The sequence below is a fragment of the Pelodiscus sinensis genome, chromosome 19 (assembly GCF_049634645.1).
Source record: "Pelodiscus sinensis isolate JC-2024 chromosome 19, ASM4963464v1, whole genome shotgun sequence".
NCBI lineage: Eukaryota > Metazoa > Chordata > Testudines > Trionychidae > Pelodiscus > Pelodiscus sinensis.
Window position 1 is genome coordinate 8811230 of NC_134729.1, and position 12787 is coordinate 8824016.

At 50.8% G+C, this 12787-nt stretch overlaps 1 protein-coding gene across 6 annotated transcripts; it reads left to right on the forward strand.

Annotated features, from left to right (window-relative positions):
• The first annotated feature begins 1399 nt into the window (after nucleotides 1–1399).
• On the forward strand, nucleotides 1400–11639 carry LOC102456533 (uncharacterized). Of its 6 annotated transcripts, none has more exons than XR_012896637.1 (3): nucleotides 1455–2014; nucleotides 6121–8211; nucleotides 8567–11639. XR_012896637.1 is itself a non-coding variant. In XM_075902141.1 (2 exons), exon 2 carries the CDS (start codon nucleotides 6132–6134, stop codon nucleotides 7728–7730), a length of 1599 nt encoding a protein of 532 aa, XP_075758256.1. In that variant the 5' UTR covers nucleotides 1400–1509; nucleotides 6121–6131; the 3' UTR covers nucleotides 7731–11639. The 6 variants fall into 6 exon arrangements, 4 of the variants coding, with proteins under 4 accessions (XP_075758256.1, XP_075758257.1, XP_075758254.1 ...); XR_012896638.1 differs by having other exon boundaries at nucleotides 6121–7914; XM_075902141.1 differs by having other exon boundaries at nucleotides 1400–1509; nucleotides 6121–11639.
• The last annotated feature ends 1148 nt before the right edge of the window (nucleotides 11640–12787 follow it).

Consider the following 12787-nt stretch of genomic DNA (forward strand, 5'->3'; position numbering starts at 1 on the left):
CTCCAGTTCTTAATAAATCTAGCCCTCTGCTCCCTGCACCATTGTCTCATCCACACACTGAGACCATGCAGTTCTGTCTATCTGGAACCTGCGTGTGGAACTGGAAGCATTTCAGAGAATGCTACCATTGAGATCCTGGATTTCAAACTCTTTCCTACCAGCCTAAATTTGGCCTCAAGGACCTCTCCTATTCTTCCCTATGTCATTGGTCCCTACATGTACCACAAGCATTGACTCCTCCCCAACACTACACATATGTCTATCTAGGTGTCTCAAGAGATCCACAACCTTTGCACCATACCATTCTCTTTGTCATCACAAAACCAGCTATCAGTGTTTCTAATAATTGAATCCCCCATTACTAATGCCCATCTCTTCCTAATAACTGCAGTTCCCTTCCACGGAGAGACCTTCAATGCAGGATACCATGCATCATCTGGAAGGAGGGTCCCAACTATGGGATCATTTCCCACTGCTCCAGTTGGGTGTTCTCCTCCCCTGAGCCTGTCATCCTCCTCCACAGCACAGGGGCTGTCTGACTGGGTAATGGAACTGTTTTATAAAGTCCCGGAAAGTCTCCTCTATGTACCTCTCTGCCTCCTTTAGCTCCTCCAGTTCAGCCACCCTGATCTCCAAACCCTGTACAAGGTCTCTGAAGGCCAAAAGCTCCTTGCACCAAATGCACACATAGGCTGTGTCTACATTGGCAAGATTTTGCATAAAAGTGTATGCTTTTGCGCAAAAACTTGCTGCCTGTCTACACTGGCCACAAGTTCTTGCGCAAGAACACTGAGGTTCCAGTGTAAGAAATCACGGCTTCTTCCGCAAGAACTATGATGCTCCCCCTCAGGAATAAGCCCTCTTGCGCAACTGTTCTTGTGCAAGAGGCCAGTGTAGACAGGCAACATGAATTTCTTGCGCAAGAAAGCTCTATGGTTAAAATGGCTATCGGGGCTTTCTTGGGCAAGAGATGCTTTTGTGCAAAAGCACATCTCTCGCGCAGAAGCACATGCCAGTGTAGACGCTCTCTCGCGCAAATACTGTAACACAAAACTCTTAAAGAGTATTTGCAAAATCTTGCCAATGTAGAGGTAGCCAGACCGTAGGCACCAGTGCACCCGGCTACATGCTAGGCTGGGTGCACTGAGCTAGCGCCCCTCTGCTGCGGGCTTCTGGCTGCAGGGGCTGTTCGCTCCCAGCGCTAACCCTTTCCTGCTCGTGTAACCCCGCGGCTGGGTCTGGGCGTAGGACAAGCCCCTCGGCCCCCAGCTCGGCGGGGGAGGGGCTCACGCCCCAAGCTGGCGAGTCTGCATTTGCTCCGGGGTCTCCCAGGTGCTGCGCGGCCAGGGCTGGAACGCGGCGGCTCGGCGAACTCCCGGCCTCTGAGCCGCATAACCATAGAGCTGCCCGGTCCTCCAGCGGCTAGAGAGGCCCGGAAGTGCCCTGCACGGGGAGCGGGTTGACGAGGGACTTCCGGCGAGTGCGAACGGGACGGGTTCCCTGCGCCGGGTGAGTGGGGCAGCCCCCCAGCCAGCCCGCCCCGGGGGGCACCGCCCTGCGGGACCCCCCCCTCGCCCAACCAGCTCGGGGGGGCGGGCACGGCCTGCGGGGACCCCCCCACCCAGCCGGCCCCGCGGGACCCCCCGGCCAGCCCCCGCCCAGTGCCGGGAGGGCCCAGATCCAAACCCGGGACGGGGGCTCCGCCCTGCAGGGACGCTCGTTCATCCCTCCCACGGGGCGGGGTGCAGGCTCCTGCAGGGACCCAACCCAGCCAGCTGTGGGGATGCACAGCCCCCATCCACGTGCCACTCAGCCAGCTCCAGGGCAACGTGGGGGAATGCACAGTCCAGCAGGGTCCCCTGCGGTTCAGCCAGCTGCATGAGAGACTAGGGGAGTGCGCAGCCCGGCCGTTCGCCCTTCGCAGCCAGAAGGGGGAGGCGCATCCACAGCCCAGCAGGGTCTCCCAACCGAGTTCTGGGAGTGCACAGCCCGCATCCTGTCACCTCATTTGACTGTAAGTCAGCCAGACAGCTTACTCCATGGCAGCACAAGGAGTAGGGAGGAGAGTTTAATCGATGAACTGAGAAGCTCATGCTTATCAGTTAAACTCTGCCTGCCTGGGGAGTCAGCTTCCCCCGCCGCAGGTTCTGCAGGCTCTGTCCCAGCATATCTTGGGTTCCAGCAGCCGGCTCTGTAGGAGCCAGCTGCAGAGCCCACAGTGAAACCTCCCAGAGAGTGTGGCCAGCAGCCTCTGCCAGCCTGGCTCCTGGGGAGGTGGGTTTGCTGCTGCAGCAAGGCCTCCTCCCAGGAACAGCAGGGGCTGCTGGCACCACTGGCACCACTCTTGACCCTGATGGCTTTGGTAGAATGCTGGATTTTTTAATGCACTCACTGACAATTGGGGGGAAAGGGTCAAAGAGATTATTTGGGGGAAAATAGAAATTTCCAAGAAAGTTTTGCTCTTGAACCTTTAAGAACACTCATATTACAGGTCCTCTGTCGCCAGGTATTCAGGATTTGTAGCACCCTCTGCCCATGTATTCACAGATGAGAGCAAGGCCTGCTGAGATTAGAAGGCTATAAAAGTCAAGCCATTGTAGCATTGGTGGAAGGAGATCTTTTATGGGGTGAGGTGGAGGGGAGCGTGGCTATGGCTTTATCAGTCCCAGCTATATTTGTTGGCACTAGTCCCTCCTTTCATCTATGATTTGTTTTACTTCTCCTTCTCATAGGCTCTTCTTGCCTTTCCTGTTTGGGCAACACTGTGCCTGGTCTGTTTGTATAGGAGGTAGGGATGTTAACAAAAGTGTATTTGGGTAAACATTTAACTGCTGAATTTTTAGTGGTTACACGTTTACATGTAGGGGGGCAGGTGGGAGCTGGTGCTCTTAAGGAGATGGCTTTTAAGCACCAGCTTCTGCCTGGCCCTCCCCCTGCTGCTACCTCTGATACAGAGGCGGCAGCCCTGGGGTCGGGTGGTTCCATGAGAGCCAGTACGTGCAGGAGCCAGCTTGAAAGCTGGCTTCCTGTGTGTACCAGCTCCTGTATGTTTTCCCCCCTCACACACACCCCACCTGTCCACGTTACCTCTCTATCAGAGACAGCAGTGTGGGGGGAGGGTCAATCAGCTCTGCAGGAGCCAGCGCTTGCGGAGAGCCAGCTTTTAAGCTAGTTTCCTCTCCCCAAGCACCGGCTGCCTCCTGCCTCCCTGTGCTGCAGCTTCTGTGGCAGGCAGCAGTGAGGAGGAGAAGGCAGCTCTGCAGGAGTCTGCACCTGCAGGGAGCCGACTTAAAAGACAGCTCCCTGTGGGCACCAGCTCCCACCTCCCCCTCTTGCTGCCTCTGATACAGAGGCAGCAAGGGGAAGGCATGTAACTGTTAGAATTAACTGATGAGTCCAGGCTTATCGGTTAATCATTTGAATGGGTATGCACAAATATGCCTACTAGGAGATTCAACTCACTTCTCTGTCACCAGGGCCACAGCTGTGCCTCAGTTTCTCCCATCTGTAATGATGTTGTCCCAAACCACAAGTATTCAAAAACTGTCAGATTCCCCCCACAATAGAATGAGTGACTTAAAAAAACAGAAAGCAGACTTATCTGCCTTCTTGTTTTTGAGCCTTCAGGCTGCACAAAAGCACTCATTTGTATTTTCAAGCAGTTCTGTGCAGCCTGGTGTCCTGGAAATCTCTTTGAAAAAATTAAAGCTGAAATTTCCATGTCACCTCTTAATTCCAGCCAGCAGGGCTTTAAAACAGACACCCAATAGCACACAAAAGTTGGGAACATCTCACACCCCTTCTCCCCCAAGTTAGTGTTCCAAAGTAGCCTGATTTCCCAGGTCCTGCTTTTTTAGTGGCCTAAAAATATTCCAATACTTGGCACTGGGCACCCAACTCTAATCCCATCCACATTTTATCCTTTTGCTTCTATCTGCAGACAATCTAGCCTCCCTTGGATCACAGCCAGTCTTACACCACTCAGCTGCAGGGCCCCTAAGCCCTCATGCTGAACTCTGATGACAGCCCTTTCTCTTTGCTGAACTCTTGGCTTTCTCATCAGTGTACAGTCATCATCCCAGGCAGGTTCGTCCTCTAAGCTCTTGCCAGAAGAGACCAATAGCCATAGCTGCTCACCCCCTAAATATCCCTTTCTCCATTACTACTACAGCTTGATTTTATATCCATCTAATCCCAGCTGACCTTGCATTGAGCCTGTCGAAAGGTGAGTCCTGTGCCCACCAACTCCCAGAATGCCTGGCTTTAAAGGGATGGAGGCTTTGTAATAAGAATGCCCCTAAAGGACAATGTTCCTTGTTGGGGACAACAGCAAAACTTCTTTGCAGATTCCCATTTTGATTCCCCCCCTCTCCCTCCAAAAAATCTGTTTTGCAGTGTCTCTTTCCATCCACACCAGGTATCAAGTGAGTGAATGATCCCTGGATTAGGGATGTTAAATATTGGATAATTGATTAGTTGAGTAACCTCATGAATTCTGAGCGGTTAGTTGACTCTTCTGTAGTCCCTGGGGGCAGGGCCAATAGCAGTGCAGGGTGCCAAGTGAGAGCTAGTCTGCGAGGGGACCCAGTTTATAAACCAGCTCCTCTTGCGGACCAGCTGCTTGTTGCCCTGATAAAGAGGCAGCATTGCAGAGATGTCAGCCGACGGTCAGGGCAGTGACTGGTGTGTGTGTGTGCGTGCTATACACCCGAGACTTCAACTGCTGAGACCGGGGTCCCTTGCAGCGGGCAACCTGGAGGAGGTTGACGAGCGCCCCAATAAGTTTGCAGGGAGAGCTTATTACACTTCAGATTTTAGCTGCTAGAATCTGAGATTCCTTCGCAGCGGGCAGCCTGAGGGAGGCTGAGAAGTGCCCCAATGGATCTGCCACCTGGGAGTGACACAAATCCAAACGCCTAAGCTCTCCCTATATCTGTCCCTTAAGACCGGCTAAAGTTCTTTTAAATTGTGCCTGGTTCTGTTACAGCAACTGAAGGAGTCAGGTTAAAGCTTAAACAGTTACAGGTTTATTGAGGAAGCTTATAAATCATATGGTTGCAATGGCTATTGTTCTATTTCTTAACTGCTAGCAAAATATAGATCTTAAAAATGGTTACAAAGAAGATAAAGATAGGAAAAACAGAAATAATAGTACCAAGTAACAGCTTAACCTTTAAAGAGCTCTAAGTCTGTGTACACTTAAGACAGAGGACCACATCCAGGTACAATTTTTACCCCCTTCTGTGCCTCTCGACTCCAGCGTGTCAGGCCAGGGCCAGTCCCTCAATTCCTAGGAAAGACGAAAATACGAGGTGGGCATCCCCATAGAACCTCGGGAGGTCAAACACCTAACCCGACCAGCAGGTAGAGGGTAGAATGACACTCAAAAGTGAGTGTCCTGCTGTACCCATATTTATACCCATGGGGTCACGTATTTCTCTTTCTTATCTGTGATGCCAAATGGTGCTGGTCTGTCTTTTGTGAGACCAGTTCTTACAAGGGAGTTGTGAACTTACTTTACACTTGTAAGAGAGATAACTAAATTGGAAGTACTGGGCATTCTTTTCTCAGTGGGAAATTCCTCTTCCAGGGACTGTGTGTTCGTATCAACATGGGTGTCAGCCGGGTACTTCTCGCAGCCTCGAGGCCAGCTTATTGCCTTAATCGTTCTCTCCTCATATCTATGCTTTCAGCTTCTCAGGATCAGATGAGCCAGCATAGACTATGCTGATTTTATTGCTCCTTCTCTTTCCTGTATGCTTCAGGAACCTTAGAGAGTCAAAATAAGATGGATGAGATGGGGGGGGGGAGGGTTGTCTGGCTACAAGAGAGCAGCCCCTGTCTGTGGGGTGGGAGGGTCTGAGCTCCCGGGCCCAGCACGAACTGGAACCGAGCTGGGCTGCCTGCCTGCCTGGCTCCTAATACACTTTAAATGCAGAGTCAAGCAGAAGTAAATCCTGCACCAGGCTGCTGGCCAGCCTGCTAAAAAATGTACTGGTTGCAGGAGGGGGAGGGAAGTACGTGTGGTCTATAGAATTAACCTGTAAGCTTTCACTAATCGGTTAATCGGTTCGCTGACTACAGTATTACATCCCTAGCCTGCAATCTCTTTTATTTCAGCAGATGGGATCATGAGTGAGAAGGAGGTGGAAAGTCCGCTGCAGGGAGGTCCTGAGGAAGAGAATAGACCCAAAGGGAATATCCCCTGGAAAGGGATTCCAGAGAATCCTGGTGGGTCGGAGTTGTTGGAGGAAAACTGCACAGAGGAGCAGCTTCTGGGCAGATCCCCACCCTGTAGGAGAGGCCTCCAGTCCAAGGAGAAACGCTACAACTGCACTGACTGCGACAAGAGCTTCAGCCAGAGCTCCCACCTCATCCGGCACCAGGGCACGCACACGGGCGAGCGCCCCTACAAGTGCCCCGACTGCGGGAAGAGCTTCACCCAGAACTCCAATTTAGCGCAGCACCAGCGGGTGCACACAGGTGAGCGCCCATACCAGTGCCTTGACTGCGACAAGAGCTTCACCCAGAGCTCCCACCTGACAGAGCACCAGCGTGTGCACCAGGGTGTCAAGCCCTACAAGTGCACCAACTGCAACAAGAGCTTCAGCCAGAGCTCCCACCTCCTGCGGCACCAGGGCATCCACACGGGCGAGCGCCCCTACAAGTGCCCCGACTGCGGGAAGAGCTTCATCCAGAACTCCAACCTGGTGCAGCACCAGCGCATCCACACGGGCGAGCGCCCCTACAAGTGTGGGGAGTGCGGGAAGAGCTTCAGCTGGAGCTCCAACCTCATTGAGCACCAGCGTGTGCACACGGGCGAGCGGCCGGACAAGTGCCCTGACTGCGGGAAGAGCTTCACCCGCAGCTCTGCCCTCATCCAACACCGGCGCATCCACAAGGGGCTGAGGCCCTACAAGTGCATGCAGTGTGGGAAAAGCTTCAATAAGAGCTCCCACCTCATCCGGCACCAGGGTACCCATGCGTCTGGAGAGCTGCCCTGCACATGCACCAGTTGTGGGAAGAGCTTTACTCGGAGCATCCAGCAGCGGCCAAGGCCGCACCACTGTGCTGAGTGTGAGACACGCTTCTCCCACATTGCAGGAGGCCAGCCACGGGCTGACATAGCAGCAAAGCCCTACAAGTGTGGGGAGTGTGGCAGGAGTTTCGGGCGCAGTTCGTACCTGGTGCAGCACCAGCGCATCCACACGGGTGACAGTCCCTACAAGTGCGGGGACTGTGGAAAGGGCTTCGGGGCCAGTGCCCACCTCACCCGGCACCAACTCAGCCATGCAGGTGACCGGCCCTACCGATGTCCTCAGTGTGGAAAGAGATTTGGGGAGAGTGCAAAGTTGTTAAGCCACCGTCTGAACCATGTGGGTGAGCGCCCCTACCAGTGTCCTGACTGCGAGAAGAGCTTCTGCAAAAGCTCCCACCTGGTTAGTCACCAGCGCACCCACACTGGAGAGCGGCCCTATCACTGCACGATCTGTGGCAAGAGCTTCTTCCAGAGCTCCCACCTCATCCGGCACCAGGGCACGCACACGGGCGAGCGCCCCTACAAGTGCCCTGACTGTGGGAAGAGCTTCACCCAGAGCTCTAATCTTGCCCAGCACCAGCGCATCCATACGGGGGAGCGCCCGTACCAATGTACCGACTGTGGGAAGAGCTTTAGCTGGAGCTCCAACCTTATAGAGCACCAGAGAACCCACCTAGCACAGAAACCCTGAACATGCCGCTAGCTGAGCAAACTCCCAACACTGAAGTAAACATCTTGGGGCCATCCGGATGTTTGATGGGGCTGAAATTACTGGGTATACAATGCCAAAGAATAAAAACCCACCGCAGGAGTTAGACTTCTTCACACTGCCAGACACAGTTGCCCGGCCCAGCCTCACCTGTTGCAAGATCTAGGTGATGATCCCATTTGCCACAGGAGCTAAGGAACCTGTAACAAGGGATGTGCTGGGATGGATTGGCATGGAGCCAGGAAGTTAGCACTAGGGAAAGCACACTAGATCTTCCATTGCATCTCCTTGGGGCCAGATCTGTAGAGCTGCACAGTTCAATGAGGGAAAGGTTTTTATGAAAGCTGGGAAATTGATTCACAAGGAATGAAGCACATGGATGAAGAACACAGGGCTTACCAAACTGATTCATCCTCACACCCCACCTCCAACAGGAGCCAGTATCAAATGATGCAAGGAAGATGTAAGGCCCACAATAGCAGATGTGTAGTAATCTGCCCATCCCCCCATTGGTCTAATCCTGCTCTCTGATGGAGATTGACTAATGTGCTAAAGCAGGAGATTTAATATCTATTTGCAGATGTCATTAATTGTGAGAAATCTGGATAGTCTTGATAATCAGAAGATTTTAAAAAATTAAAACCAAGGAACCTAGCAGCCCAAAGGGGCATTATGTTACCATTCTCAGGGGGCTGAGATGATCAGAGAGGCCTAACAGAGTCAGGTACCCAGATCTGATGAGATTTAGGTACCTAATTCTCCTGAACTCTTTTGAAGATCCCAGCTTCCTTTAATAATCATGTTTCTTCCCCTACCAGGGTGCTCTGCACAGCAACATGAAGCACCAACAGCAGCTCACATGGACCATGTGAAAACAGAAGGGCCAAGGCCCATGGAGATACATGGAAGAAGGTGGCTGATGGATTGAAATACCCTGCAAAAAGTGTTTTCAGATATTTTTTAAAAGCTGAAGGAGGAGGCAATGCTCTGAGAAGCAAGCTCATACCATCATTCAGGGGTTCTTTCACAGCACGGGTCACAGTTTAGAAATAAGGCTGTCTTGAGGACTGTTCCTCTTCCATTTGTGATCGCATGGACTGCTACCCCCCCTCTTGTGTGGTAACCAGTTACCCAGCAGGGGGCTCCTCTGGCTGGGCCTGACCCAGCCAAAGCAGCCCCCTACCTGCAGCGTGGTGTGGTGGGCTTGGCCTAGAGCAGCCCACAGCACGGTGGACCTGGCTGGGCTGGAGTAACCTCTGCCATGGGGTCATGGTTAACCAGTTAAATATTCCATTTCACTGATTCACTTTTGAACTTGGGATTTTACATCCCTAATTAGGAAAGTGTGTAATGCATTTTAGCTCGTTTGGACCAGATCCTCCAGGACGTTAGGTACCTAATACTGTGGAAAATGTGGGCTTTTGAATGCGATGTATAAGGTGGAAATGGAAAAATGAGCTAGCATCACATAACTAGCCAGTTCATTGCAGACCACCATCAAGTGCTTGGCATCCATGGACCTCAGGGCTGGAAACCACTGCCAGGCTGGGAACAACTGCCCACAGGAAAAGCACAATCATCTGCCACTGGGATGATGGCAGATTTCCTAGACTGGGTGGTATCCAAGTTCAGCTACTCATCAGGCCAAAGTCTCAAGTACATCTAGGGCCTACACTGTTCTGCCCTTGAAAAACAAGCAGGATCACTAATTGGTAACTATAGTGCAGATCAAAGCCAATCATGTGAACATGGAGACATGAAACTCAGAAATCCTAAGCTTCCAGCCAGCAAAGATGCCACATCTGGGCATGCATCTGGCACCATTTGCTGGGGGGGAAAGGTCTAGTAAAATTGCAGAAAATGAACACTGAACAGGTCTCTGTGTAGAGAGGAGATTTTGTAGAGGGGGAGCATATAGCATAGGATTCTCTGATTTCAAAGGTAATCACAGAACTAGCAGGGAAAGAAGGACTTTCAAGAATCTGCTGTGAAACTTTCAAGAATCCACATCTTCCCAAATTGAAATCCCTGGACTCGGGGTGGGAGGGAGGGTAATATCCAGAGGAAAACATGACGTTATGGCTACTGTCTCCTGTAAAATTGCTAGTGAGGACAAACTCTTCCCTCTGAGGAAGTTAATTCATAGATTTGAAGGCTACAAGGCACCATCATGATCTGACTCCAACAATACACAGGCCAGAGAATTCTAACACAGACACGAGAGGCACAAGAGGATTTCCACAATTAAAATTGCTCTAAAACTGGTGAACTAGTGGCAGACTTGGAACATGGATGCTACTTGTAGACTGAGCAGATAGCAGTGACAAACTTGAATCCAGAGAACTATGTTTGCCAATTGATTTATGCCATTCTTGCTGCTGGTAACGATTTATAATAGTGATATAATGCTTTGTTTCTGATAGCACCCATGATGTGTGGGGTGCTACAGGTGTGCACAGACACAAAATAAGGCTCTTCCCTTGCTCCAAAGAGCTTACACACATCAGAGATAGAGATTTGAAAAACTGAAACCATTGACCAGGAGGTAGTCTAATTTTCAGCTTTGAAGGAGCAATCCTACAGATGCTGCTTTTGTTTCCGATGTTACTCTGATATTGCATTTATTGCTGTAGATGGGCGACACCAGGACAGGTGGGACAAGGATAATCAATAAGCTGAAGTGGCATGATTGCTTCATTCTCATAATTATACTTATCTAAATTTATCCCAACCCTATGCACATTCCCTTGCATTAAACATTGGTATTTTCTGCTATGACTTTCTCCTGCTTAGACAGCAGATATTGAGCCTATGAATTTAAGTGCTTAACTTCCATGGATTTCAATATAGCTGGGCCGAATTGTAAAGAGTTTTGCATCCGTATTAGCTAATCTGTCCAGGAAAAACAATCAGCTGAAAATGAGCTAGGGGTGGCAGTGAATGGGGGCATGGAGCAGGGAAATGGAGTCCCTCAGTATGCAGGACTTAGGAATTCACACCTGGAACAGCTTCAGTTTATACCAGCATGACCCACTGTGGAAGAGCTGGTACAATGAGAAGAGAACAGGGCCTTTAGTGCTCTGCCAGACATGGAGACAGTACAGCCAGAATTTACCCATAGCCGGAGTCACAAGTTCAAGGCCAGAAGGGACCATCAGATTGTCTAGTTGGGGTGTCTCACGTTACAAGGTTTAATTTTTGTATCCCCATGTCAATATGTCCCATTCCATGATTGGTGTGAGGGTACTACAAAACATGAGGCTCATTTCTTAGTACCAGAAAGATGCAGGAGGAGAGTCAGAGAAGAGCAGAAGAGGGCCAGGGGCAGTTGATTAGTAGATGATTGGTAAGGACTACATATACATAGCTTGTCTGAGGGTATGTCTACACTTGCACTTGCCTGACAAAACTTTTGTTTCTCATGGGTGCTCCTCCACCTCCCTGAATGACAAAGTTTTGATATGGCAAATGAAAATGTGAATGCTGCTTAGTTGGCAGGGGAGCCACTCTTGGGGGGTGAAAGTATTTTGCTGGCAAAAGTGCTGACAAACTGATTTCACATACTGACTTTTAGTGACAGGGCTGTCGACACAGCCTTGTCGCTAAAAGTTGCATACTGTAGAGATACCAGTAAGTATGGAGGGAGATCAGACAACTAATGGAGAGGTAGGATAACTCTTTAGGTGTCTAAAGGCTGCAAATAACAGCATTATTTATGATGTCACAGAGGAGGGAGAACTACAAGTGTGAAATAAGCTACCTATCAGAGACAGTTCCTGTGGCCATTAATTCTTGTTGGTAGAATAGTTTCAAAGTGAAAGCTTCAGCATTAAAATTAGGCTGCAAAAAACAGCCAAACAATAAATAAATAAAAAGCAAACCACTGGGTAACAGTGATCCCTCTAATTCTTTATGTTCCTGTGTGGAATGAATTTTGTTATATGCATTATTATGGAGATGATGTACAACACAGAAGTGATGTGCGACATGTCACCTCCATATTAACGCACGTAACAAAATTTTGCATGGATGATCTATGGGTTGGGTGGGACCGAGGAGTTTGGAGTGTGGGAAAGGGCTCAGGGTTGGGGAGATGAGGGTTCTAGCTGAGAGTGTGGACTCAGGAACGGGGGTGGGGTGTTTGAGACGCAGGAGGGATGTGTCAAGCTGGGATCACAGTATTGGAATGTGGGAATGGGCTCAAGGCAAAAGTGCAGGGTGCTTACTTGGGGCTGCTCCCTTTTGGTAATGGTGGAGAGAACAGGTGGCTTTGCATGGCTTGATTCCAGCCAATGGGAGTTGTAGGGACAGAGCTTCCCAGTGTTGCGGCTCCAGCAGAGAAGTGGGGGATAGAACTGTGGTGTGCACATCTGCCTTTCCCCCCACCGGTAAAGGGTGGCTCAGAACACAGGGGCTTTATGGGCTGCAGCCCTGGACTAAGGGAGCCCCCTACTGGGTCCAGAGGAGAGCACCTGTTCCGCTGCAGCAACTCCCTGCTGCTGAGTGGGGATGTTAACTAGTGATTAATTTACTAGTCGAGTAATCGATGGACTTTCCATCGACTACTCAAGTCGATAGACACTTCCGTGTTCTGTCTTTGAAATACACAAGAGCCTCAGAGACCCACGCTGGGCCTAAGCTCCATGCTGCGCTTCCTATTTGAAATGCACAAGAGCCTCCGCTGGGGACTCTTGAACATTTCAAAGCTGGCATGCCGCATAGAGCCTGGGATCAGCTGGGGATTCCCCAGCTAATCCCGGGCTCCAAGCCGCTTTGAAGTGCTGCAAGGAGCCTGGGATCCTGGGCTCTGCACAGCATTTCAAAGCGGCAGTGCCGTGTGGAACCCAGGATCAGCTAGGGAGTCCCCAGCTGACCAGGCTCTGTGTGGCGCTACTGCCTTTAAGTACCTCCCTCATCTACCCCCCCTTGCTGCCTCTATCTGGTAGAGGGAGCGGGGGAGTGAAGGGGAGCGACTAGTCGACTGTCCTGTCGATTATCTGATAAGCATTTGGTTATTGGATAGTCGACTAGTCCTTTAC